The sequence below is a fragment of the Mustela putorius genome, unplaced genomic scaffold (assembly GCF_011764305.1).
Source record: "Mustela putorius furo isolate JIRA1106 unplaced genomic scaffold, ASM1176430v1.1 tig00000421_pilon_pilon_pilon, whole genome shotgun sequence".
Taxonomy (NCBI): Eukaryota; Metazoa; Chordata; class Mammalia; order Carnivora; family Mustelidae; genus Mustela; species Mustela putorius.
In genome coordinates, this window is record NW_025421375.1 from 1,514,177 (window position 1) to 1,539,889 (window position 25,713).

The 25,713-nt window shown below is 35.6% G+C and overlaps 1 protein-coding gene across 7 annotated transcripts in view; it reads right to left on the reverse strand.

The window, feature by feature from the left end:
* The window catches only part of MPDZ (multiple PDZ domain crumbs cell polarity complex component), a 152,356-nt gene that overhangs the window by 78,311 nt on the left and 48,332 nt on the right, over positions 1 to 25,713 (reverse strand). For all 7 annotated transcript variants that reach the window (XM_045079640.1, XM_045079639.1, XM_045079641.1 and 4 more), the window contains 13 exons: positions 22,305 to 22,514; positions 21,769 to 21,908; positions 20,877 to 21,090; positions 20,024 to 20,152; positions 17,779 to 17,988; positions 15,358 to 15,472; positions 14,924 to 15,012; positions 8,359 to 8,542; positions 7,307 to 7,378; positions 5,538 to 5,647; positions 3,213 to 3,359; positions 2,188 to 2,352; positions 242 to 430 (listed from right to left, as the gene is read on the reverse strand). In XM_045079640.1, the coding sequence (XP_044935575.1) occupies positions 242 to 430; positions 2,188 to 2,352; positions 3,213 to 3,359; positions 5,538 to 5,647; positions 7,307 to 7,378; positions 8,359 to 8,542; positions 14,924 to 15,012; positions 15,358 to 15,472; positions 17,779 to 17,988; positions 20,024 to 20,152; positions 20,877 to 21,090; positions 21,769 to 21,908; positions 22,305 to 22,514 (1,974 nt within the window). The remainder of the gene's footprint in view (positions 1 to 241; positions 431 to 2,187; positions 2,353 to 3,212; positions 3,360 to 5,537; positions 5,648 to 7,306; positions 7,379 to 8,358; positions 8,543 to 14,923; positions 15,013 to 15,357; positions 15,473 to 17,778; positions 17,989 to 20,023; positions 20,153 to 20,876; positions 21,091 to 21,768; positions 21,909 to 22,304; positions 22,515 to 25,713) is intronic.

The window sequence follows — 25,713 nt, forward strand, 5'->3', positions numbered from 1 at the left end:
TATTTTTTTTTAAAGATTTTACTCATTTATTTGATAGAGAAACAGCGAGAGAGGGAACACAAGCAAGAGGAGTGGGAAAGGGAGAAGCAGGCTCCCCACTTAGCAGGGAGCCTGATGCAAGGTCTATCCCAGGACCCTGAGGTCATGACCTGAGCCCAAGGCAGACGCTTAAGGACTGAGCGACCTCCAGACTCATGTATCATCTTAAAAAATTAAAAAATTTTAAATAGAATGTGCTTACCTGATAATCTAAAATGCTAAAACCAAGTCCTTTGTTCCCTTTCTCCAGCTCGATATGCTGCACATCAACCTCCCACATGGCCAAAGGTCCTTGAACCTCCTCTGCATTCTGACCCACGTCGTCGGTCATCGCCAGCACAGGATCCTCAGTCTCCGAGGACCCAGTGAACTCCCCTAGATCTACATGAGGCTGGGTAACAGATCAGACAGCTCTTATTTCAGGGGCACTAGATTAGCAGACATGTACCAACACTACAAGGAAAAGGGAGAGTCCCAGCATCTGTCCAGAACAAACCACTCACAGATTAAAGTAGAAACAGCTTATCATGAAGCTTTTACAAATTAAGGCAGTAATTACTGAAGGTTGTTAAAGTGGTAGAAATACCTAACATAAAACTGGCATTAAAAATGTATAGTTCAAAGATCTCCTACAAAAACACACAGTGGTTATATCTCAGCAGCATGAGTGTGAGTAGTTTTCACTTTTTTTTAAATCAGTGTCTATGTCACCTCTGTAGTCAGAAAAAAAATGTAAATCTATTTTGATATTAAAGAAAAAATTCTCACGAATAACAACTCAAGAGGAAATGGCTATATGTAGAAGTTTGTACTCTCTGCAAACAAAGGTTTTAAAATGTTGTGACTTGAGCACATGATTATTTCATTAATAAATTAGCATGCACAATAGAAAGACAAGATTTGAAGTCAGAGTGTCATGGGCTTAAAGGCTGTGTCTATGATTTCTTAACTGTGTTGCCTTGAGCAATATTTGTAACCTGAACTTTACAGTTACCATTTGATAGAACTGTTAAGAATTAAATGAGTTGACATATATAAAGCACTTGGCACAGAAATAGAAATATAAAATGTTAGCTTCCTTTCAGCAAAAATAAAGTGAATCTAAGTTAATTCAGTTGTTTTCATCTGTATGAACATACCAAATTTCAGGAAGACATGTCTTGGTGATGAAATTCTAGTTTATATACTATCTTTCCTGTTAATTATTACACATCCTAGGACCATGGATACAAATCTGTCCACCTGCTTTATTGTAATAATCCCATGCATAACACATAAAAATACGTATGAACATATATGGTGCTAGAGTTCTATGTAATTTGGAATTATGTCTCTTATTCACCCTATTCATCTCGTTGAATATTACTTTCTTCAAAGCTTTCAAAATTATTCTACTATACTGATTCCTGCAGTATACTGTAAGTCAATTTCTAAGATTATGTCTCATTATACCTTAAGTGAGATTTGACTAAAACTCAAATGACGTGATGTCCAAATCTTAACTTTGGATATCTATGATGAGTCCTCAGAAAAGCTGATGAGCTCTATTTCTTGATATTTTCATGTAAATGAAAAAGAATAAGCAAGTATTATGGCCTCAAATTTTTCACATTTAAAAAGTATAAAAATACACAAATAAGATCTAAAATCACAGAGAAGATGTGTCCATCCATATGATAGCTATTCCTAGAGCAGTCACCTTGTGATACCATTAAATATCTTTTGTTTACCACATTTATACTATATACATCAATTTTCTCTCCTATAAATGGGCACATTATGAGTATATTTTTCATAGGAATATTGTGAATAAATTATCAAGCATAAAGGGCCCAATAATACCTAATATCATTATATTACCTTATTTAAACAATAGAACAACCCTCTGAAGACATGCACTGTGATGTAGATTTTACAGAGTTTTGAGAAAAGAGAGATTCAGAAAGATGAAATGACCTGCCCAAGGTCCTAGAGCTAGTAAGTGTCAAGCCTGACTCAAATTCACATTTGTCTGACTTCAAGGTCTTTCCTACAACCCACTGATTTTGAGGAAATGAAATGCCAAATGAAAGAAAAAAAAGATTTTAAAAATTGTAGATGCCATTTAGACTTCCCATTATTTATTCCCATTAGTCTCAAACCTGATACCTTTTCTGTCAGCTCAATGTCACATAAGTCCAGGCTATCCAACCCTGTCTGGCTGGTAGGAGGCACAGTTCGTCGACAGCACACCATTGTCACTTCTATTGGCAGTTCTTTTAAAATAGTCACCACATCTTGGTGACTTTCCCCAAGCAAAGTTATGCCATTCACCTGTGCAAAAAGAGAAGTTGCCCAAGAGAGAACATTTCATGAGTACTCTTTTGAAAGAAATCTTGTATTAATAAATACGAATTTTAGGATGATTACTATAGTTCTGCTGTGCTCAGAACCAGTTACCTATAGTAGTATGATCTAAAATGTTAGAATTGTGTAGAAAATGGGACTTGTAAAGAACTCAAGAGAAATCACTATCATTCACCCCTATTTCATGTGCCTGAGTAGTAGTTTGGAAAAGAAGAGGTAATAAAAAATAAAAAATACCCAGGACTGAAGAGAAAAGGAACAGATTACTCTACAAACTGACGTTTTATATCACTAAATGAAAAAATCAAAATGGAAAATGGTACATGTTTTATGCCTGTATGCTTTTAAAAGTGGAGGGAAAGAATATATCCAAATCTTCTTAGTTCTTCATTCAACGTCTCTGGAAGACTGCGTGGTACCAGGTATGACAGTAGTTACCTAATGAAGGGTGATGAGCACTGGCTGGATTAGCACAAGGAAGAGACTATTCACCATTTATGTTCTTTGTGATTCTGGAACATGTGAAAGTAATACCTCATCTAAAAATTGAAGAACTGTTTTAAATTTTTTAAAAGAATGTTTTAACAGTTCTCTGGACTGAAACAAAGGAAAAACACCCAGCATGGAATTAGGTCTAAAGATCAATGCACAGATTTGAAATTCCTACTTTTGGCGGATTTTTAATTGCATATTTGTCTCAAGTACACTTTGGGGGGGGAATTTAAAATAAGAACTTACTTATTATGCATAGTATTATTACACATTAAGCCTCCTGCAGCCTTTTCAGAATTTTATTTAAGGGGACGGGGAATGGCATAGCTCCTTACTTCCAACAGCTCATCTCCACTGAAAAGCTTCCCACTGTGTCCAACAGGACCTTCTGGTAGAACAGAGCGAATAAAATGATGTCCCACTGTTGCTTCCAGACTTATCCCCAACCCACTGTTCTCACTGAACTTGCTCACATGGGCCACCTGGAAGAAAAAAATCATCATGAATGTAGCATGTCTTCATTTGTTGTTTTTTCTTTCTCTCGTGTGTATATTTTATGTTGACCCCCAAAAAAGTCAACTTTCTCACAAAAGCTTCAAAAATCTTCCTGTGGAGCTACAAAGCTTTGTTTGTCTCTGAAAGAGTAATGTTTATCCATCAGTTTCAGGAACCAACACAAATGCAGAGGAGGGAGTCAGATGCCAGCACCCGAGAGACTGTGCAGGGCAGTAATCTCAACGACCACGGATGAAATCAAATGCCTGCACTCGAACAACAGTACAGAAAAGACAAAAGAAGACACTATGTGCCAGGGACTGGGCTAACCCTATTACGTAGTTTATCTCGTGCTTCTCATAAATCATTCCAGTGTCTATCCTTGTTTCCCAAATTAAGAAAATGAAGTTCAAAGAGGATGTCTTACCCAGAGTCACATAGCTATACAAGAACTTTGAACCTTACGCTGCCTGAATCTAGGGCTCACACTCCTGATCCTATACTGGTCATTAAAAGTGAACCAAAGCTTCAAATAGGAGAATGAACTTCTTATTTCCTACTGTTACATTAAATAATGAAGAATGTTAGGAAATCACCCATTTTCACAGAGAATCCAATAATATATAAAAATCAGAAGGTATACTGAAGATGACCTACTTCATCCCCTCTATTTTATAGTTCAGAAAACTAAGGGATAGAGGAACTGAGAAAAATAACGTTTAACTAAAAAAGATAGATCTTTCAAATTTTGCTGATATGTGCAAGGGTTATTATCAGAAGCTACCTCATCCAATTTTTAAATCAACTGGGATGAAATCCTTCTCACTCCTTAAAACCCAGTGTAAATATCACTTCATCTGAGCAGCCCTCCAACTCCAAGTGCCTACCTGATAATGTCCATTAATCTTTCTTTCTACTCTACCACTCCTCTTATGACTATATTTTTGCTGTATCACCACACAGCAAACAAGTTAAAGTCAGATCTATCTCACTTTTGTTTGATGAAGGCCAATAAACAGTGTGGTTCTTACCTATAGCATGCTTCGCCCTTGAGAGATTTCTGGGAATACCACCACGAAACAATGTGCACAAAAAACAGCCAAAGTTTATGATCCTAGGTCTCACCTCTATGACAACGTGGTTCGTTAAACAGTTTCCTTCACTATCAATTACCACCACAGAAGTGCAGCCTCAGTGATCTGTCCCAGCATGTTAACCCTACCCCATAGAAGGAATGCCCAACTTTCTTTTCATGCTAAATTAACTACAGTTAAGCTGGACCTTATTGTATTCTTCCTTGACTTTATTAAAATGGTAGTTAACAGCTGTACTTACTTCTTATTTGACTGTTAACTATCTTTAGTATTTAAAAAAAAAAAAGATCCTTGTCATGAAGATTAAATGAAACACTAAGACTACTGTTTGACACAAAGTGCTCAATATAGGCTAGTTGTTATTATATGACATCTGTTCTTTGATCTCTCCTAATCTAGAGTCATTTAAATATTATAAGCAATATGAAAAATTCTACTTAACCTAGTGTTTTATTTTACCTTTTGAAATCCCTAAAATTCACTGGTATACATCTAAAGATTGATAATTCACATTACGTTTGTTAAGTCTCTTTTTAGGATATCAGGTCATGATTGCTATATAAGGTATGCAAAGTATTAATAAACATAAACATTCACCATGGCATAAAAGAGGATGCAGAATTAAACGCCTTATGCAAAGTAAATATGTAAGGATAGAGTGGGAGGAAAAATCCTCTTAGAACTTTAATATATAAGATTATGATGTTTTTTATTTTATCTTTAGGTATATTCTATCTTTCTATTCTGGTTCTTTCTATAAATTCCAGACTCAATAATAAAAAAAAAATCACTTTTGTTTAAATAATATGGACTACTGCTCAAAATATTAAAATATTGATGAACTAGAAGTTTAAAATTTTCATACCATTTTTTTCAGTTCCTTTGTTAAGGAACTGAATTCTCCAAACGGAATTTTTAAAATATCTGAGTCATTTAGGTCTTCAAAAAAAAGGTCCTGGGCATTTGCTACTTCTCTAGCCCTCTTTAGGAAGATCACCTTTATTTCTGTCATGAACTTCCTGCTCAAACACAGTTACAAGTTAGGAAGTTAGGGAGCCTGAGCTAACCTACCACTATTTCATAATTAATCCCCATAATCCTTTGCCACTTTGTCAGCAGGGCAGCTTCCTGTTGCTGTGCATCTTCTGTGTCTTCTATGTCTGCTGACAATAACGGATATCCTGAAATAGTCAACACAATTAAGTCAGTGACAAACTACAAAAACCTCCATATTTTTACATTTTATTCCAGAGACACTGTGATCAGAACCTGTCTGTTGTAGCAAGTTTGACTCTTCACCCAGTATATGAATTACCCTAATTTCTCTACTCATTTTTTATTAGAGTATAATTGACAAGAAATATCCTATTAGTTTCAGGTATATATCATAGTGGTTTGATATTTCCATAATGCTATGAAATGATCCCCATATAACTCTAGTTACCATCTGTCACTATACAAAGTTATTATATTATTGACTGTATTCCCTATGTGTACAATGCATCCCCATAACTTATTTATTTTATAAATGAAGTCTGTACCTCTTAACCCTTGCCTGTCATCTATTTTGCCTGTTCCCAAACCTCTCCACTCTGGTAACCAACAGCTGTTTCCTGTATCTCTGAGTCTGTTTAATTTTTGTTTGTTTGTTTTCTGAGGACCGGCACTAAGGTAGATGCATTAGAATCATTTAGAAGCTTTTTTCCTTAGTGTGTTTAAAAAGGAATTGGGGACTTCTGATTCTTAGAGCGACTCCCACCCACTCTCTCATATGCACATTCAAAAGCAAAGACAATATCTGGGCTTTCGAGGTGATTCCCCCACACCCATCCCTACTTACTATATCAAGTTTCATGCTCTAAAACCTCTTTATTCCTTCCCACTACCTTTGATCTCACTTTAGCCTAAATAATTTCTTCACCTATTAGTGTAAAAATGGCAGAATGCAATTAACACATATGAATCTTATAGATCACATTCCCAGGATATTATTGCAAACACAGATAGTCCTTTAAAATAATAAAAGTAAATCAAAATTTTCAACAGAAAAAAAAACATTAATTAACAAAGTAGATATTTTAAAGAACCACAAAGCTTCAATGTAACTGTTTAGTGAAGGGCAGCATACACATGAAGAAAGGTCAGTCTTGGACTCTGTGGATTTAAGCTCCCAAAGCACCTAATGCAATGTGAAAGGAAAGCACAGCTTCCAGCCTAAAGATGGCAGTGATATTCTGGCATAATTATATAGTAAAACAATACTGCTCTAAAATGTGCTTAAACAGCTTGATGGAGTCTGGTTTTATATTAAAAGAAATCTCAGGAAGTTTTAATAATTTTTCCATACAATTCCTTCCCAAACAAACTTCCCAATATTAAGATTTCGAATTCTTGAAAAATTGACAAGAAAAAGCCTCCCCGAACTGGAGAGTTTCATTTCTAAGAGCTCATGCTTTAAAAAAGATTCTCATGTTTATTTTAAAAACACTTGATAATTTTATTATTGCTTGCTCAATAAGTTATGGACGTCAGTGGAAGGAAAGGGATTGACTAAAACCTTGTACATGACTGAGTGATTCGTAAGGGTTTTGGTTTTAAAAATCTGTAAGAAAGAATAATGTGGAGCCGGAAAATATACCAGGTGTAAATGAACTATTTTAATCTACTAGAGAAATTAGTCTCATCTATAAATAAAGACTAGAAACTATCTCTTTTTCTTTTTTGATAGATTTTTTAACAATTTATTCTCCATAGAGGCTCAGTCTCATTTACAAACACAGTCTCTGCGAAGCAAACAAACAAATGATAAAGAACGCAGGAGCATCGCTCCAAGTGTTTACCTTCTTCTTCAACGGGTAATATGCTGGTGTTTCTACTCAAAGATGAAGACTCTTCATCTTTTTCATAATTTTCTTAAAGATAAGAATATTTCAGTAGTTACAGCTATAATACAATCAAGCACATGAAATTTTTCAAATCCCACTGATTTATCTGAACCCCAAGATGAGTGTTCCTTGTATGTAAACTTATCAATAACCACTTGTACTTAAAAAGGAAGCTCTGTTAACATGATAAAAAATAAATTTCTCAGCGCCCCTGGGTGGCTTAATCAGTTAAGTGTCTGACTCGTAAATTCAGCTCGTGTCACAATCTCAGGGTCGTGAGACTGAACCCCACATCGGTTCCGTGAGGAGTGTGGAGACAGCTTGAAACTCTCTCTCTCCGTCTCCCTCTCCCCCTTCCCACTCACTCTGTCTCCCTCTCTCTAAAAGAAAAGCAATAAATTTCTCAGGTGATTTGCCTCCCTGTCTCCTACTGCTATAATAAACAGTATATGGCATAAATACCAGAATGGTCAATAGTTTGAGAAATGAAGTAGCGTTTTCAAACCAAAACCCTCACTTCTACCAACAAAATTACATCAGTCAGCTACCAGGGGGTTTCACTAATTTTCAGAGATATTCATGTACCAACAGCTTATAAATGCCATTTCTAAATGTCTTATTAAAGTAGATTCCTCCAAGGAAGGCTGGACATTTAGGAACATGAGGCTTGCAGACCTAGCCTAGGCAGAACAGGCTCCCCTGAAGAGAAAACACAGCAATGACACCCAAAAGTAAGGCAGGGATCAAAAGGTAAATGCGCGTTTCTGACTCTGAAATGTGCCTCAATCAACAGGAAAGAAAGAGACCTGTTTTATTTGGAAGCTCTTTCTGCACTGAATGGACACACAGCTAGTTCTGGTTAGTATCAAGGTTATCAAATTTCCTTTTTATTTGGCTCATAATGAATAGTGAGGACTAAATACCATTCTTGAGGTATTTTCAGAATTAGAAAAAAAAATCTAAATGATGTAAGGGTCTAACTGAAAACCAGTTTAACCAGGCATTACCTTTGCTTCCTCCAGCATTCACGGGAGACAAAACTGCATCCTTCGTGACATCCTCCCTTGACGCAAGCTCAGCCTCCTGCTTCGCTCCTCTCCTCATTAGCGTCAGGTGCACGGTTGGTCCTGTGTGTCGCAACACCTCTACTGCTTGTTGATTGGTAAAACCCTGAAGGTTTGTGCCATCTACCTGTGATCAGAAAAGACATGTTAAAAAATAAATGAATATTTGTATTATCAATTCACCAAATGCATGTTTACTGCTTGTTAGTGGGAAATCAGCAGGACTGAGTACCCCCTAATTGGAGAATGAACTAACACCCAATTTGGGGACCAGTAATAACTTAGATGCACCAGAATTACCCAGGTGGGTTTTGTTTTATTTTACAGATGATGGTGTCTCATTTCTAGACATCATGAACCAACAGTTCCGGGGTCAGAATATTCTTTTATGTTCCTCAGGTGACCCTGACACACGGTCAAGTTTGGAAGCCAGTACTACGCGGTGTATAAACGTGTAGAAGACAATGAGAAAAGTGGTCTCTGAGAGTGCTGATGTGTTCCATATCATACTTACTCTGGCTTTAAAAAAAGAAGGATGACAAACACCTTCCTTCTTATTTCTTTGCATCTTCAGAAAACACATGTGACTTTCCCTTTTCCTAGTTCACAGAGGATAAAACATTTGAAGATGTGCTTGTGATCTTTCTAAACTACAGATTTGATCATATCGTCCCAAGACTGCCTTCCCTAGGACACTCCTTAGGCCAACTTTCCATATTGTGAACACAGCTTAGAAAGACCTGTGTCAACTGTGTCCAGATGCACCACCAATCTCATCAGGCATGGTGCTGTCTATCCCCTGGGCCCTCCCACCCCTGAGGGCTCCTATCCACTCCTGCCCTGCAATGTTCCCCTCAGCCTGGAGGCCTCTACGGACTCTGCACCCCCAGTCTCGACTCCCTGAACTTCTTTCAGCCCGTGCTCTCTCTCATCTGCCCACCTAGAAAACACCTACACCTGCTTTATATACATTCCATAACTGAACTACCCTAAGGTCTCTGACTATAGTTAAAGCCCTTTACCATTTCTCCTTCCCAGCATTTACCATAATTTTAATTTATATTCTCTGTCATTATGTGTTTTGTGACTGCATGCTCCAAGAGGACAGGCTCTGATGTCACAAAACATACTGCTGTTTGTGCAATAGATATTCGTCCCAAATGGGAATATAGAGCCTTCAGTCCATATGTCAAGGATTTATTTGTAAAGCAAGTTACCTCTTGAAACAAATAAACTCAGATTATAGCATCTTATTTAAATTTAAACCTCAAAGACAAAAATTAAAATAAATGAACGTGTTATTTACTATCAGTAAAGAAATAAGAAAAAACTCATAAAAAATCTCAACTTTAAGGATCCATAAACATTCTTAAAATTCACAGAACTTATTACAAGTTTTTACCTACAATAGACTTTTATTATTCGACTTGTTACAGATTCAGTTTAATTTTAAAAACTCAAATGCATATGATTTTGTCAACCTAATAGCAGTAAAGCTCAGATACATTTTTTTTAAAAATGCAGTCTTCCTTTATTTTCAAAATTTGGTGGCCTAAATTTAAAAACATATTCCCTACCCAAACGTCAGAGATGGTGCCAGCACAGAAGAAACTGGTATAATGAAATAACCATGGACTTTCAAAAGTAGATTTCAATTCAGATTTCTCAGTATCTTCATCTGTAATATGGGAATAATGGTACCTATTTTCCCAAAATTACAGGGCCCAGTACTTTACACTGGGAAGAAACTCTGAAGCTGGCATTATTAACAGACTGAAGAAATGATGAAAAAACATGAAAATCTCAATTTTTCTTGAGAGACGTTTCTGTTCAAATATCACTACATTTAACATACATATGAGATAAGGTCAACAAAGCCCAAATCGGGGTCCCAGACAGGTCTGGTCTGTTATGATCACAGGCAGAGTTAAGACACGGCTTCAGGCACAATGATACCACAGACAAGAATGTTCTGGAACTAGATGCAAGGGCAGGAGATTGCCTGTGTGCTCTCTCAAGGAAAGCTCCAAAAACCTCGCAATGCACCACAATTAGCAGGAACGATAATAGAGAATTACTAGTTGAAACAACTAGAAACCCCAGCTCCTGAGTTCACTCAGTTTAGCCAGCCCAGCCTGTCCCTAGCGCCCCTTTCAGAGACACACATTAAGAGAGAACTTGAGCTTATTATCAAAGTCAGAATATCAAAGGCAGCATTTGACACCTTTCCTTCCTTACCTGCTTAATAATTTTTTTAAATTTTATTATTTATTTATTTTAGAGAGATTGTGAGAGAGAGTGTGCACACCAAGTGAGCAGGAAGAGGGGTGAAGGGAGAGAGAGAGAGAGAGACTCTCAAGCAGACTCTGCACTGAGCGAGGGGGGCAAGGTGCAGGGCTGGATCTCAAGACCCAGAGATCACGATCTGAGTGAAATCAGAAGTCAGACATTTAACCAACTGAGCCATCCAGCTCCACAGTATTTTTTTTTAATCAATCATAATTCCATTATGCTTTTAGCAAGGATTTCTACACATCAAGGAAGAGTGAATATATAATTCCATCTGAAGAGCAGTTTGGTCAACTTTTTAAAATATAATAGAATCCCTTGATCAAATAATTCTTTTTAAAAATTTTATTTATTTATTTGACAGACAGAGATCACAAGTAGGCAGAGAGAGAGGCAGAGAGAGAGGAGGAAGCAGGCTCCCTGCTGAGCAGATAGCCCGATGCGGGGCTCGATCCCAGGACCCTGAGATCATGACCTGAGCCAAAGGCAGAGGCTTTAACCCACTGAGCCACCCAGGCGCCCCTGATCAAATAATTCTTAAATGAAATACTAATAAACAAAGCGGAATAACATGGAACCATTCACTCTATTCCCTCCCCTGTAATGTCTACAGTGAAACCCTAGGGATCAACAGAGCACAATTTGTAAAACAGGAATCATATAACAAAGTAAGCTTAATGTTATAAAACAATATCTCGGTCGGGAGAGGGGAGTGGGGTTATGGACATTGGGGAGGGTATGTGCTATGGTGAGTGCTGTGTGAAGTGTGTAAACCTGGCGATTCACAGACCTGTACCCCTGGGGCTAAAAATGGATTATATGTTCACAAAAAAAATTTAAATTAAAAAAATAAAACAGTATCTCCTCAAAATAGCAAGAAATAGTTTCTCAATCTTCTCACTGCCTGGACAACTACAAAATAAAAACAGAGTTCAGCTCCAACAGCTGCTACCAAAACAAAGCCAGGAAAAACAAAGACTGCAGTTGTGAAAATGCAACCAGTGTGAGGAACTTTACCACTAGTATCTCAAAAGTCCACAAGATGGTGATATTTCACAAAAATTAATGCATGGCCAAAAGTATTGCATGATGTTTCCTCAGAGTCTGAGATGCTCCTAACTCTGAAGTAAGAGAATATTGCTAAAAGTTAAAACTCGGAACACTGATAACAGTGAAAATAACTACCTTTATTGAAAACAAGAAAACACTTCAGACGAAGGAGACCTCTCCTTTGAGTCAATAATTTCCTTTATTAGTGATCTTACCTAAGCAAAACCCTATGTGAGGTTCCACTTACCAGAAATAATGACAAGTTTGGAAGAAAGATATTGTGCTTTTAAATGTGCAATTATTTCAGGCCTTCAGTAAGGATCTGCTTCATTAATTAAACTGTACTTACATGCAGTGTTATACCAAGTATTTTAATGAATTACTCATTTGGTCTTCCTAAAAATTATACAAGGGAAAGTCTCCTTTTCCCCATTTTGTAGGTGAATGAAGCTTACTAAGCAGTTATCATGGGATCCAGCAATTCTATGCCCAAGTATAAACCCAAGATAAATGAAAACATATATCCACATAAAATGTTCACGGCAGCATTATCTGTAACAGGCAAAAAATGGAAGCAACCCAAATGTCCATCAATTAATAAATGGGTAAATAAAATGTGGTATATCCATACAATGAAATATAACTCAGTTACAAAAAGAAACAAGGAGTGGATATATGCTACAACATGGATAAAACTTGAAAACATGCCAGGCAGAATAAACCAGTCACAAAGGACCACATAGTACATAATTTCACTTACATGAAATATACAGAGTAGGCAGAAAAAAGACTGGTAGTTTTCTAGTGCTGGGCAGTTGGTAGAATTAGGGACAGCCTGCTACTGGATATGGGGTTTCTTTTTAAGGAAACGAAAAGTTTCTAAAATTGACAGTGATAATGGATGCACAATTGTGAATATACTAAATTAAGCTACTGAACTATACCCTTTAAATGAGTAAATTGTAGGTTATGTGAATTATATCTCAATAAAGCTGATTTTTTAAAAAAATGTTTTCTAATGGATTAAAATATGTATCGTGGGTGCCTGGGTGGCTCAGCGGGTTAAGTCTCTGCCTTTGGCTCAGGTCATGCATGATCCCAATGTCCTGGGTTCAAGGCCTGCATTGGACTCTCTGCTCAACAGGAAGCCTGCTTCCTCCTTTCTCTCTGCCTGCCTCTCTGCATACATATGATCTCTCTCTGTCAAATAAATAAATAAAATATTTAAAAAAATAAAATAAGATAAAACAAAGTAAAATAAAATAAAATACGTATCTCAGGGAAAAAAGTACCCTAGCTATGTTTTAATTCAGTAATATATATGGATTTAGAGTCTATATCTATGCACACTCTCTCTCCACTCCTTTTCTCCAAAATTAAAAAAAAAATGTAGTTAATTTTCATCGTACAACAAATGAAGACACAGTGGTTAAAACTCATTCCCAGGTTATAGCCAACTTAAGTGGCAAGCACAGCTTGATCTTCACAATAGGTTTCAAGGGGTGAACAAGTGTGCTTAGTTTTACAAAACTAAGCCCAAGACGACTCAGGAAGTTATAATGTAGAAGTGGGCACCCCTTTTTTTTTAATTGCAGTAAAAAACACATAACAAAAAATTAAGCATCTTAACCATTTTTACCTGTAAAAGTTGAGTAGTGCTAAGTTTACTCAGTGTCATGCATAGATATCCAGAATGTTTCTACCTTGTGAAACTCTGTACCCACTAAACAGCTCCCCATGTGCCTCTCCACTCAGACTCTTGCAACAACCATTCTTTTTATTTCTGTAAGTTTGACTACTCTACGCACCTCATGTGAGTGGAAACATACAGTACTTGTCTTTTTGTGACTCACTTATTTCACCTCGAATAATGTACTTAAGGTTCAACCATGTTGCAGGATGTGACAGAATTTCCTTCTTCATGAGATTAAATAATATTCCATTACATGTGTGTGTGTGTGTGTGATGGATGGATAAACGAACTGTGATATATAGCTATACATCTATAGATATCTATATATCTATCTATATCTATATATCTATATATAGATATCTATATCTGTATAGATGTATATCTATAGATATCTATAGATGTATAGATATATAGGCAGATATATATAGATATATCTGTATATCTACAGATATCTATAGATGTATAGCTATATATCACAGTTCGTTTATCTATTCATCCATCGGTGGACATTTGGGTTACTTCCTTATCTCAGCTATTATGAATAAAGCCACTATGAACGAGGAGTCTTATGTTAACATTCTACATTCTTATCATAATAAAATCCCAAGGAAACAACAAAGTCATAATTAAACATAAACAAATATATATTAAGATAAGTAGTATTCTCCAAAATGTCTTCCAAAGAATATTAATAGATGTTTGAGGAAAAAAGAGCCCACAATTACAAAAGTTTAGGAAAACCCAAAGTAAAATAGCTGACTTTTCTCTATTGCAGAACTTCCCCGAGTCTTCGATTTTTCAATGTGTATTATGAATCCATAAGAGACCTAATCAGTTTTTGCTAAACTTACCTGACCAGGAAGCCACTGGTGTAGGGTCTCTCGGATATGTGTTTTAAGGAGTAGCTAGGGTAGCCCAGTTTGCAAGAACACTGAACTGAAGTTGTATTCTGTACACTGCCTTTAAATAGCAATATGCTCAAAACATACTGAGGTTACTACAAAAACAATGACGGGCTTGATCTGATTAAGAGGAAGTTAAGATCTATTTCTTTTATTCCTGTATATTCTTAGAGCTAAAAGAAGCCCTGGACATGGAGCCAACAACAACACAGTGTCATTCCACTGATATTAAAGAAATGCACACATCCCAAAATTCAGACTCAAGTACATGAAACATTATGATATCTGGTCTTTAGATTGTCTGCAACTGAAGTATAATAATATAACAAACTCATTACAACCAGAAATCAGATATATCAGAAATTATTCTATTATTTAGAATTGAGATCAGTGAAGCTTCCATCCAATGCTCTTCCACAAAACAACAAAACGGGTAATTGTAATGACAGCTTCAAATCACCAAAAAGCTTAAATTAGTATGGAGCTAACTGTAGTTCTCAAAACTGAGCAAACTAGGAGAATGCATTTATCAACCATGAAAATTAACAAAGCTCTTATTAAATGTGTTACTTACTGCTATAATTTGGTCTCCAATTTGAATTCTTCCATCATGTTCAACAGCACTGCTCTTTGTAATGCTCTTTACAAAGATTCCTGAAGGTTCTAAGATTAGAAATAGGGTTTTTTTGTTTTTTGTTTTTTGTTTTTTTTTTACTATTTGCAAAGCACACTCAAAAACTATCCATCCTTTATTCTCCAAATATAAAGTCCTAATTTTGAATAAATATAAATCAACAAACCATAGGAATAAACCCAACAGAAACTTAGTCTCGAGAATTAGACAATGATTTTGTCTGTCAAGCACCGTATCAGAGTTTTCTACAGTGTATTATTCCTAAGGAAGTTTTTGATCCAACAATCTGAAAATACAGAATAGTAATTCACTATTTTACAAGACAAAGATATTAGAGGCAATTCCCAAATTAAAAAAAAAAAATTTAAAACTACCTAATTTTTTATCTCCAATGTAACCAGCAATGGTAATTCCTAATCCTTGGACATTTTTAGTGAGTTCTACATCAAATGTCTCACTTTCTTCACTTTTCTGAGTAGAAGCATCAACCTAAAATAAAATCAATCAATAAATATGCAGAACAATAAACCTGTAAACAAACAAGATAAATTCAAAAGGCAAAAAACAACCTATGTTTAGGAATAATATATCATAAGGTGGCAAAGAACTCTGCTAGAAAAGGACTACTCCTCCAATCATGGCAACATTAACTGAGCATTTACATTGTTACTCAAAAGTAACATCAGCAGTAAGGATGAACACCCCCTTATCAAAGAAATGCATTATTATTTGTGTATACAAAATTTTAAAAATCAAATAGTCTCTTATTAACAAGTTCTATTTTCAGCATGGTTATCTTTATGTCTACAACTGCAAGAACTTGTGCTTTGAATTCAGGTCAACATGTTCAAATCTGAATTTTTCTAATCATTGATTTGCTCAACTGTCTACCAGGAATAAGAATAACAAGTCCAGCTAACATTTATTGAGCAGTTTCTACATAACAGACACTTGACATGTCTTAATTTACTCCTTAAAACAAGCCTGTAAGGGAGGTAAAATTCCTATCAGTTTTTCTCTGGGGAAAGTGAGGAACATAAACCTTTTCAAGGACAAACAGTAAGCAATCTATTAGAGGCACAATTCACATATAGGTAAGTGGGTTGCAAAACCCCTGGTCTTAAAATGCTCTGCAGGGTATAAAATGCCTAGTAGAATACAGGAGCCACAGTGTCCACTAACTTGTTGCTACTGCTATCTTAAGTGGATAGCTGAGGCTAACACCACGAGTAGAGTTAACCTGTCTTCCAGATATTTTATTAATATACTGATGGTGATTTTGAAAACCTGTGAAATGCAACATAGAGCTATTTAAAATTGTTGTACTGTATTTGTTTTGTAAATTCAGACTTTAACTTGAAAAGCTCTTTATATGAAAAGTATGCCTTTCTGCATTGATCTTCATTCCGAAAGACAGCTGACAACAGGTTTCTCTACCATGGAAAACTGTTATTAATTATATACTAGACTGAAGGGCAAGGTTCTCTGAATTCAGTGTTAGCAGACTAGTGCAGTAAGTCATCAGCAAGCTTCTGGCATTATGTGCTTGTGTGGTACCAGCAGATTCCCCAGAGAACCTTGCAAAGATCACAACAGAATGAAGGCTCGAATGGACATACAGGTTGGGGCTTGCTGGTAATTTTTTTAATTTTCTTTAAGCAAACTCTGACTGTATCTCACTGATAGTCCATCTAAGTGAGATATAAGTTTATAGTAAAGTTTGATTTATTTTTTCATTGCACATAATTATCTGTGCAAACTTAGCAAAAGTTTAAAGTTTAGATAATTACAAGAAAATGACAGGATGAAATCTGCTTCAATTGAAACAAATGTGTTTTCTATTTTTAATAAGACTTATGCGAGTGCTATTTTAGAGGGTGGCAATTTGACTATCGAATGGTTTTAAAAGGGGCACAAGCTTCAGAAATGATGATATGCACAGAATAGATATTTTTCTAAGCTTTCAATTACATCAAGTGGTTTTCGGTATTGCATTCATTTATATATTGCTGAATAAATGTTTTGTTTACCACAAAAGAATGTGATTTAAATACTTTCACACACAAGCTTTCTTTCTTTACTTCTTTTCCTCTGCAAAAAATAGCAACTAACTCAATCCTAAAAACAACAGAATCATGGAAATTTCAAGTGTTCTAATAAAGTTTTAAAGGGCTTGTGGAGGAGGTTAGGCTATTAAAAAAGAATCCGTAGCAACTAATTAGAAAAGCTTTAACAGAAAAAAAAAATGATAGATATTTTTAGATCTATGAGAAAGAAATACAGGACTTGCATTTGCTATAGTGCTTAACTAGAAATTGGATGTAATTCTGTTCTTAAATATTTAAGAGATTTTGGGATAAAATTATTTTGTTGATACTTCTACCCCTATTCCTACCCCCAAAACAGATACTAAAAGGGAAGTGACTGAAGGAGAATGATTGGAACTCACAGCCCACCTAACAGAAAGCCTTCTAAATAAAAGAAAGATAAAATTAAACATTGAATTATTAGTAGCAAATAACCCTTTAAAATTTTATCATCTTTCAAAAGATTATCCTCAAAAATGTGCTTAGAGAAAAATGTAAAAGAGTAACTTAGAATTTTTTAAAGAAACCTATTTTTCATCTGTTACACATGACTCCTAATTAATAAGATGTTATTAGTGCTGAATCTACACTTGAATTTTCATTCTTTAGCACTAATATATGAATATCATTAAGTCTAGTTTCAAAACATCACTATTATCTAAATGTTACTGTCTATGAGGTTCTGAGTAACTGTTTCTATCTACTTACCCGCATTTCCGGTGTAGAAGATGGGGATGAGGAGAGGGTGATGCCCAAAGAGGTGGGTGCTGCTGGTTCTTCAATGGCACCTCTTGCAATCATCAATTTAACCCTGTTTCCACACTGCCTGAGCACTTGTGCTACTTGCTCACTGCTCATTCCTGCTAGATCCGTGTCACCAATCTTTAGAATGTGGTCTCCACTGCACAGTCGCCCATGCTGAATAAAAAGATCTGTTAATCAGGCTACTAATATTTAAATTTCATCAGGGAAATCCTAAATGAGGGAAAGAAAATAATTTTAAAATAGCAGTAATGTGAATTAGCAATCACAGAACATGAAACGTGGTTGTTATTTTAACTGCCTTTTGATGCATCTTAACATTATTCAATGTGATATAAGTAACTGAAATTCACAAACATTCCTTAAATCAATAGTTGATAACAGCATTTCAATTCGATTTTTACCCACTGTATATATAGGAAAATATTAGTCTTTTATAAGTTTCTTGAGAATAGAAAAAAAGAAAAGAAAAGAAAATGCCACTAAGCAAAGATGAAGCATATGCAAATACACATTACTCAAAAAATACAGAAAACCACCAAAAAGCAGTGAACTAATACCACATTTCTGTCTTATACTTTCAGTTAAAAATCTCCCTAACAGAATAATTTTCAGATGAAATAGATGAAAATTTAGATGGAGTCTTACTATTATACAAACACTATTCACTAGAACTTTCTGCAGTGACGGAAATGCTCTGCATCACCCAATATGGCAGCTACTAGTGACAGGTGGTTCTAGAGCACCTGAAATGTATCCAGTCCAACCAAGGAACTGAATTTGTCATTTTATTTAATTTTTTAAAATTTCCTTTATTTATTTTAGAGAGAAAGAGCTCAAGCGGGGTTGGGATGGGTGTGGGGTGAGACAGAGGGGCAAGAGAGAGAATCTTAAGCAGACTTTGTGCTGAGCATGGAGCCTGACTCAGAACTTGATCTCATGACCCAAGAGATCATGACCTGAGCTGAAACCAAGAGTTGGACACTTAACTGACTACATCATCCAGGAACCCTAGGCATTCATTTTATTTAATTTTAATTAATTTAAACTTGAATTTTAAAAGTAGCAAGTAGCTACAAGCAGCTACAGTATCGGGTACTGCAGTTCTATACTGAAGACAAAGCTCAATTTACTGCAGACCAGTCAACTAGGGGAATTTCATTAAATACTGTTAGAGGCTGGCTCATATTTAAAAGAGAGAAAATATTCACATTACTGAGCTACAGTCAATATCTCTACTGATAAAGCTGCCATTACACAGGCCTTTCATTTAGGAATACGAGAAATATTTCATGAACTGACTTAACTAGGTTAAGTTTAAACATACAATGCAAAAACAAACGACTTTACAACAAAATGTTATAACCAAAGAAAAAGTCACTTAACACTAGAACTTCTCAAATTAAAATATAAGTTATAACTAGTAATTTTACAACAACTTTTCTCACATATATATATTCCAGCAGTGTCACAGAACATAAATGGCAATACCAGCACAAACTAATCCAAGTGATAAAAATAGGCTGTGCTTCATTTACAAAGATGACAAGTGACCCATCACTAAAGGGACTTGTTTTTTCTCTCAATAATAAAGTATTTTTCCTTCCATAATATCTTGTGGCTGTAAAGCAGCTGACTAGTTTTACAAATACAATTTGTAATCATAAAATAAAGGGTAGCTACCTCTATAATGATCAAATCTATAACCTGGGCTTTAGTCTGTCGTTCTACAAAAGTCTTAAGATCATTGCCTAAAACTGTAACTTAAGGGGTGCCTGGCTTGGTTCAACTGGTTAAGCCCCCAACTCTTGATTTTGGCTCAGGTCATGATCTCAGGGTCCTGGGATCAAGCCCTGCACTCAGTGGGGAGTCAGCTTGAGATTCTTTCACTCCCTCTCCCTCCACCTTCCTCCTTGTTCTCTCACTCTCTCTCTCTCTCTCTGAAATAAATAAATCTTTAAAAAAAATAAATAAATAGAACTGTAACTTAACATCAATGTCCCTGTTCAAAGATCTTTCTCCCAGGGTTAAGAACATACTTTCGAAAAAGCCCCGCAAAACAGAAGCTTCTTCTAACCCAGCTTCTTTGACATTACATAAGGCCAGAGTTTCTTCTTCCTAAGAGAAAATATAAAAGATGAAGGCATACAATTTGATAAAGCAACATGAAACACCTACTGGAGTAGCTTACCTGGTCAGCTACTCCTCCAGGCAGAATGGTTTTTACTATCACTCCAGTTGCTTTTCCTCCAACGATGCCAAATCCTAGTCCAGATCCATCGTTCACCAGTTCAATAGTCTCCACGTGCTGCCAGTGAACCTGAAAACAAAACTTCTACATGAATTTGAAAAAATTGGGGAAAACTAAAGTTTTATTATGATTGAGATTTTTGTGACTATTATTTTGTGATTGGTATCAAATAATGGGAGTTCGGATATAATAATAAGCCTTAACAATGTCCCTTTCATTTAGTATACTTCCCTCTCAACAGATTGTTACTGCTATTGATATAGTCATTCTTGAAATTATCAATACATCTTTTTAGTAACCACATTTAACCAGCTGAAGATAGGCAATGATTTGCAAGATCCTTTGTAGAACTTCTAAAAAAAGAAAAAGATCAAGGAAAAATCATCACCTGTTAAGATTATCTTCTATAAAATCTTGCTCCACACGATTTCAAATTAGAGGACTCCTTAAAGTCATTGACTGCTAACTCAAAGACTATAATTCTGTAATTTATAAAGCAAAAACAAGACTATTATCTGTCTACAGATAGAATCAGGTTTATTGAAAAATGGATTTTTTTTTTTTTTGAGGAATGTGGTCAACTAGAAGAATACATAAAGAAAGGTAAAAGTTGACTTAGAAGGTAGTAACTTAATTATAGTTAAATAACTAATATTCCAGTGAGAGAGAGATAAAAGAATAAAATAGGAAAAACTCATGAAATACAAGGACCTAAAAGAAACGGAAATCTGTAGACTACCAATAAGAACTAGAAAAATAATATCTGTCCCTTTTACAAATCTTACGTACTCACCGGGTTAGAGTGAGCTGAAATTGTGCTTGCTGCAGATGGAGACCGGGACACTATGGGGCTGATGAGTTGAGGCAATGAGCCTCTGGCAATAACTAGCTGGACATTATCCTTGGCTTTCTGCAGGATGCTGATAGCCTGCTGATGTGTAATTGTCTGATCAAGTGCCTGTCCATTGATAGCAAGGATCTGATCGGTTTCCTTCAATCTTCCATCTCTAACAGGAATGAAGAAAGGGGTAGAAGACATCTGACAGCTTTCAAGAAAATGACAGCTTCTTTGGCATATATTTTCAGGGTACTTTTAAGCCAGTTTTCTAATGTCCACACTTTTTAAGCTTTTCCCTGTAATTTTACTTTTAAAAATTTAAGTCTGGGTGCTCGCTTCGGCGGCACATATACTAAAAATTTAAGTCTGGGCTCCAGTTATCCACTCTTAATCAATCTCTCCCATCTCAAAGCTACCTTCTTTACAGCTACTCACTCAACCAGTATGTTTTGTCTTAGATAAAAAGCAAAGGTGGATACGTTTAGTTGTTTTGAACATATTAAAAAAATACAGCTCAAGTTACCATGGGTCACTTGTATACTTTCCAATACTGCAACTTTTAAATCTAATCAAAAAGAGCCCACTTAATAATTATGAGACTAATGTCCTACTCAAATTTTCCTTTCCTTCCTTTTTAAAAAGTGATTATCACTGCATTTAAAAGATACTCTCCCTTCCAAGTACTTGCTTTTTATCACAGTATTGTTAAAAATTTTTAAAAACTGATTAATAACAGATTACATTAAGTTTCTGTTTTTATTCATTTTCTTTCTCTAAATTTTCCCAAGGTCTTCAACACCTTCTGAATATAGTATCAAAAACAGAGAAGATGCCATGAAAGTCTTACCTGTGGGCCACACTGCCCTCTTGGATCTCCTGCACGAATATTCCCAGTTCACCCCGGTTTTCGCTCCTGAGTCCCACAACACTAAACCCAAGGCCTCCACATGGAGGTTTGAGGAGCTCAAAAACTTCTACATGGCGACCCTGTTCAGGAAACAAGGCAAAACACAAAACTGAAAGTTAATCACTCAATTCAGTTATTTTATTAGAGGTATTACTAAGTTTAAAAAAATAATTTAGAAGAATTTCCTCAGATAACCTTTATCACTCATCACCTAGAATGATGTATTTTATTATTGATCCTGAAGAATGAAAAAAAAACGAAAAATGAAACAAAAATTTCTTGACCATCCAATCTCACGCAAAATTTACTTCTTTTCCATTTCAATTTTTTCAGATGTTAAAAATGTCCTCATAAATATATTTAACAATATATATTACATATTTATATAATGTAATATAAACATATACATATTCTTCCAATTATTCAGGACTTGATTACACTGTTCTATTGTAACTAACAAGAAGAAATATTCTTACCTGGGCCATATTTTTGATTAGTTGATCAAATTCATCACAAGCAGGTTTCCCATTGACATGTATAGTACCAGATCCTATAAATGCTTCCAAATTCCCATTATTTGAAGATGATAAGAACAATTCATTTTGCAGAGGAGGAATTACAGCTGGGCTGAGATTTGGAATGTGAGCATATTCAACATTTGAAATTGCCGATGCTGTAGTGTTTACCTGAGAGCAATATGAAGATTATTAACAAGTCTGACATTCCATAAACTATCTCGTAGAAAACATCCAGAGGGGTAATAATAAACTACACATGAAATTACAAAATTTCCATTTCCTTTGATTGAGCTACTGAATTTCAAGAAATTAATTTCAAAGAGAAAAATGAGAATAATACACAAAGATGTGTGTATAAGGATGCTCAATGCAGCATTGTTTTTATTAGGGAAGAAAAATTTCAAAACCTACCTCCAGTGTTCAACTTTAAGGTAGCCATTAAAACACACACAAACATACATATTCACATGTACACTGAAGTACAAAAGGCTAGCTATCGACCAATGTGTACAGTATGACACAGTGCACATTCAAAAAAGATGTTTATATTTATATTAAATGTGGGAAAATATACACATTATAAAATACTATAATAACATTAGTTGTCCCTGAGAGAGAGGGCCATTTAATCTTTAATATTCTTGAATTTTTAGAATAATATACATAGCAAAGAATTTGGTCTTTCCTGAAAAGAGGTCTGACCTGTATTCCCAGCTCCTAGGAAGGAACCTCTAAACCCTTGGAGCTTCCAGATATTCATGGTGAACTCCAAGTCCACAAGACACCAGCCCAAACTGACACTAAGCTAAATCACATAGACAGTTAATCATGCCTATGAAATGATATCCTAATAACGTTTCTGAGCACCAAACTCAGGTGAGCTTCCTGGGTTGGCAAGATTCCGTGCATACTGTCACACACCAATTCTGAAAAGCAAACATTTTGTGAGGAAAATGGAAGCTTCATATTTGAAATCCTCAGGCTATACTATGCATCTTCTTTTGGCTGATTTTATACCTGGATGCTTTCCTTTCAATGGACCATAAGCATGAGTAGAAAAGCTTCCAATAAATTCTGTAGGTCCTCATACTGAATTATCATACCTGAGAGTGGTTTGGGGAACATCCAGAACTTGAAGTTCATCTCAGAAGTAAAGGTAGTCGTTTGTGGATTCTTCCCTCTAACATCATAGTCAGACCTTAACTGTTTGCTCCTGGTATCAAAAGTCTCCAACAGAGTTGGAAATCTGGAGGACTGTGCCCTCAAGCCTTGCAGTTTGGCTAACTCCAGATACAATGACATAAGTAATAGCAATGACAAAAAAGATCATTCCATTCTGGAAAAGCATTCTATGATTACTTGTGTCTATTACATAGATTATCAGGTTAAAGCTAAATAATTTCCCATTTCTGTAGGATGTCTGTACTGCAAATTTTTACCCACAATTATTTATCAGAAAGAGTAAATCAGTAATACTTTGGATCACTCTCTGAACTCATCTCCTGCACTGTGTCCCTCACCCAGCAGAATGCATCTACATCAACCCCTTCACAGTTCCTCAAAGCAAACTGGTCACTCTATCAGCCATGTACATCCTTCCCCCAACATCTACATGCTTATCGCTTAATTTCATACAGGTGTGCTCAACTTCATCCCAGAGAAGCCCTCCCTGACAACGCTACCCAAGACAGCATCACACCACTAATGCTCCACGAGCCTATCCTGTTCTGTTTTTCTTCTTGGCACTTGCCATGGACCCTGTTGTCACGGAACTTCCATCCCAATCTCTGTGGACAGACTTGAATGTAGAATTCCCCAGTGAAGGAATTGGACTATTTTATTCTCTCTTATGTCCTTCATTCTCTACAGGAGTGCCTTGCACCGAGCTGGTATTCAATATACATTTGCAGAATAAATGTGGTTTTTTTTGTTTTGTTTTGTTTTTTAGGGACTTACTCTGATTTCATCTCCCCAACAACTCTTCCACTGTCATTATTACCATTTTTCAGATGCCAATATTACATGAAGGCACACACCTAATAAGCAGACTATGATCTGAATTTTTTCAAGAAGGTGTTCCTATGCACTATACACATAAGAAACGGTCATTTGAGGTATCATTTCTAGAAATAAGATATTAGGTAAAATTTTCATTGACAGAGCAATCAAAATATTTTATAACATATTACTAATCCATGCCTAAGAGCATGTTACCTGTCCTTAAAATTAAATAGAAGACTCAGTAAGTTAACAAAGTTACCAATAACCCAACTTATACTGGCTTATATTATACTGGCAATCTACAATCACAGATGAAAGAGATCACTGAGTTGAGAAGAGGGTTTTGGGAATCCTCTCAAATGGTTATTTTAAAATCTACAGCAGGAATGATCAATTATTATTTTTTCAAAAGCAAGCTCCTTATGCCAAATTTGATTTTTTCTTTTTTTTTTTTTTTTTAATCCTGAGCCATGGCAACTTCAGTAAAGTCTGCCAGCAGAAGATACACTGCTCAGGTTGAAGCAGATGGCATAATGAAATATGTGACAGGCTGAGGATCCCACACACCAAGACCTCATGCCTATAGTATGTTTCCATAGGAGAAAAATATTTGGACTTCTGCTACGGTAAGCCAGAATGAACAAATCACATTCCAAGAATAGAGAGTTTATCTATATGAAGTTAACTGGTGAAACAGAAGCTCTGATTTTATGGAAGACTAGGTGTGAAAGAACTCAAAAGTAAAGTTACAGGACCAGAACAAGTACAGTACTATGAGAATCATAGGAAAGTACTGAATATCAATGGTCTTTTCCAAATTTGTTAAGGCTTTTACCAATGTCAATGACTCCTCCTGTCTCCTCTTGGCCCCTGAGGTCTATGTAAATGTAAGAGTAGAGGTTAAAGAGATCACGTATTTAAAAACTACAATTTAATTATATCATCATACAAAAGGGTTGTTTTTTAAATGTGCAGATTTACACTCAGAGTAAAGCACAAAGGCACCTTTGACTCTGCCGTAACTATTTAATAAAATGGCTATCCAAGCTATAATCTCCTTGAGAAACAGAAATGGATCTTACTTGTCTTGATAGACCTGTTCATAGCAGACACAGTATAAATGTTTAATTAAAAAATCTTGACTCCCATCTTGGTTTATAAATATAAAATAAACAGAAGAAAACACAACTATCTGGTGATTTTTATATACAGATAAACAATCTGTATGATTTATGGAAGTTGCTAGTAAATGAGCAAGAGTCACTAAATAATTATCTGTTCTCTGTTTAAGTTCTGGCTGAATATTTCAATCTTAAAAGGCTTTTTATGGTTTTAGTAAATAAACACATTAACTTAATTTATGGAT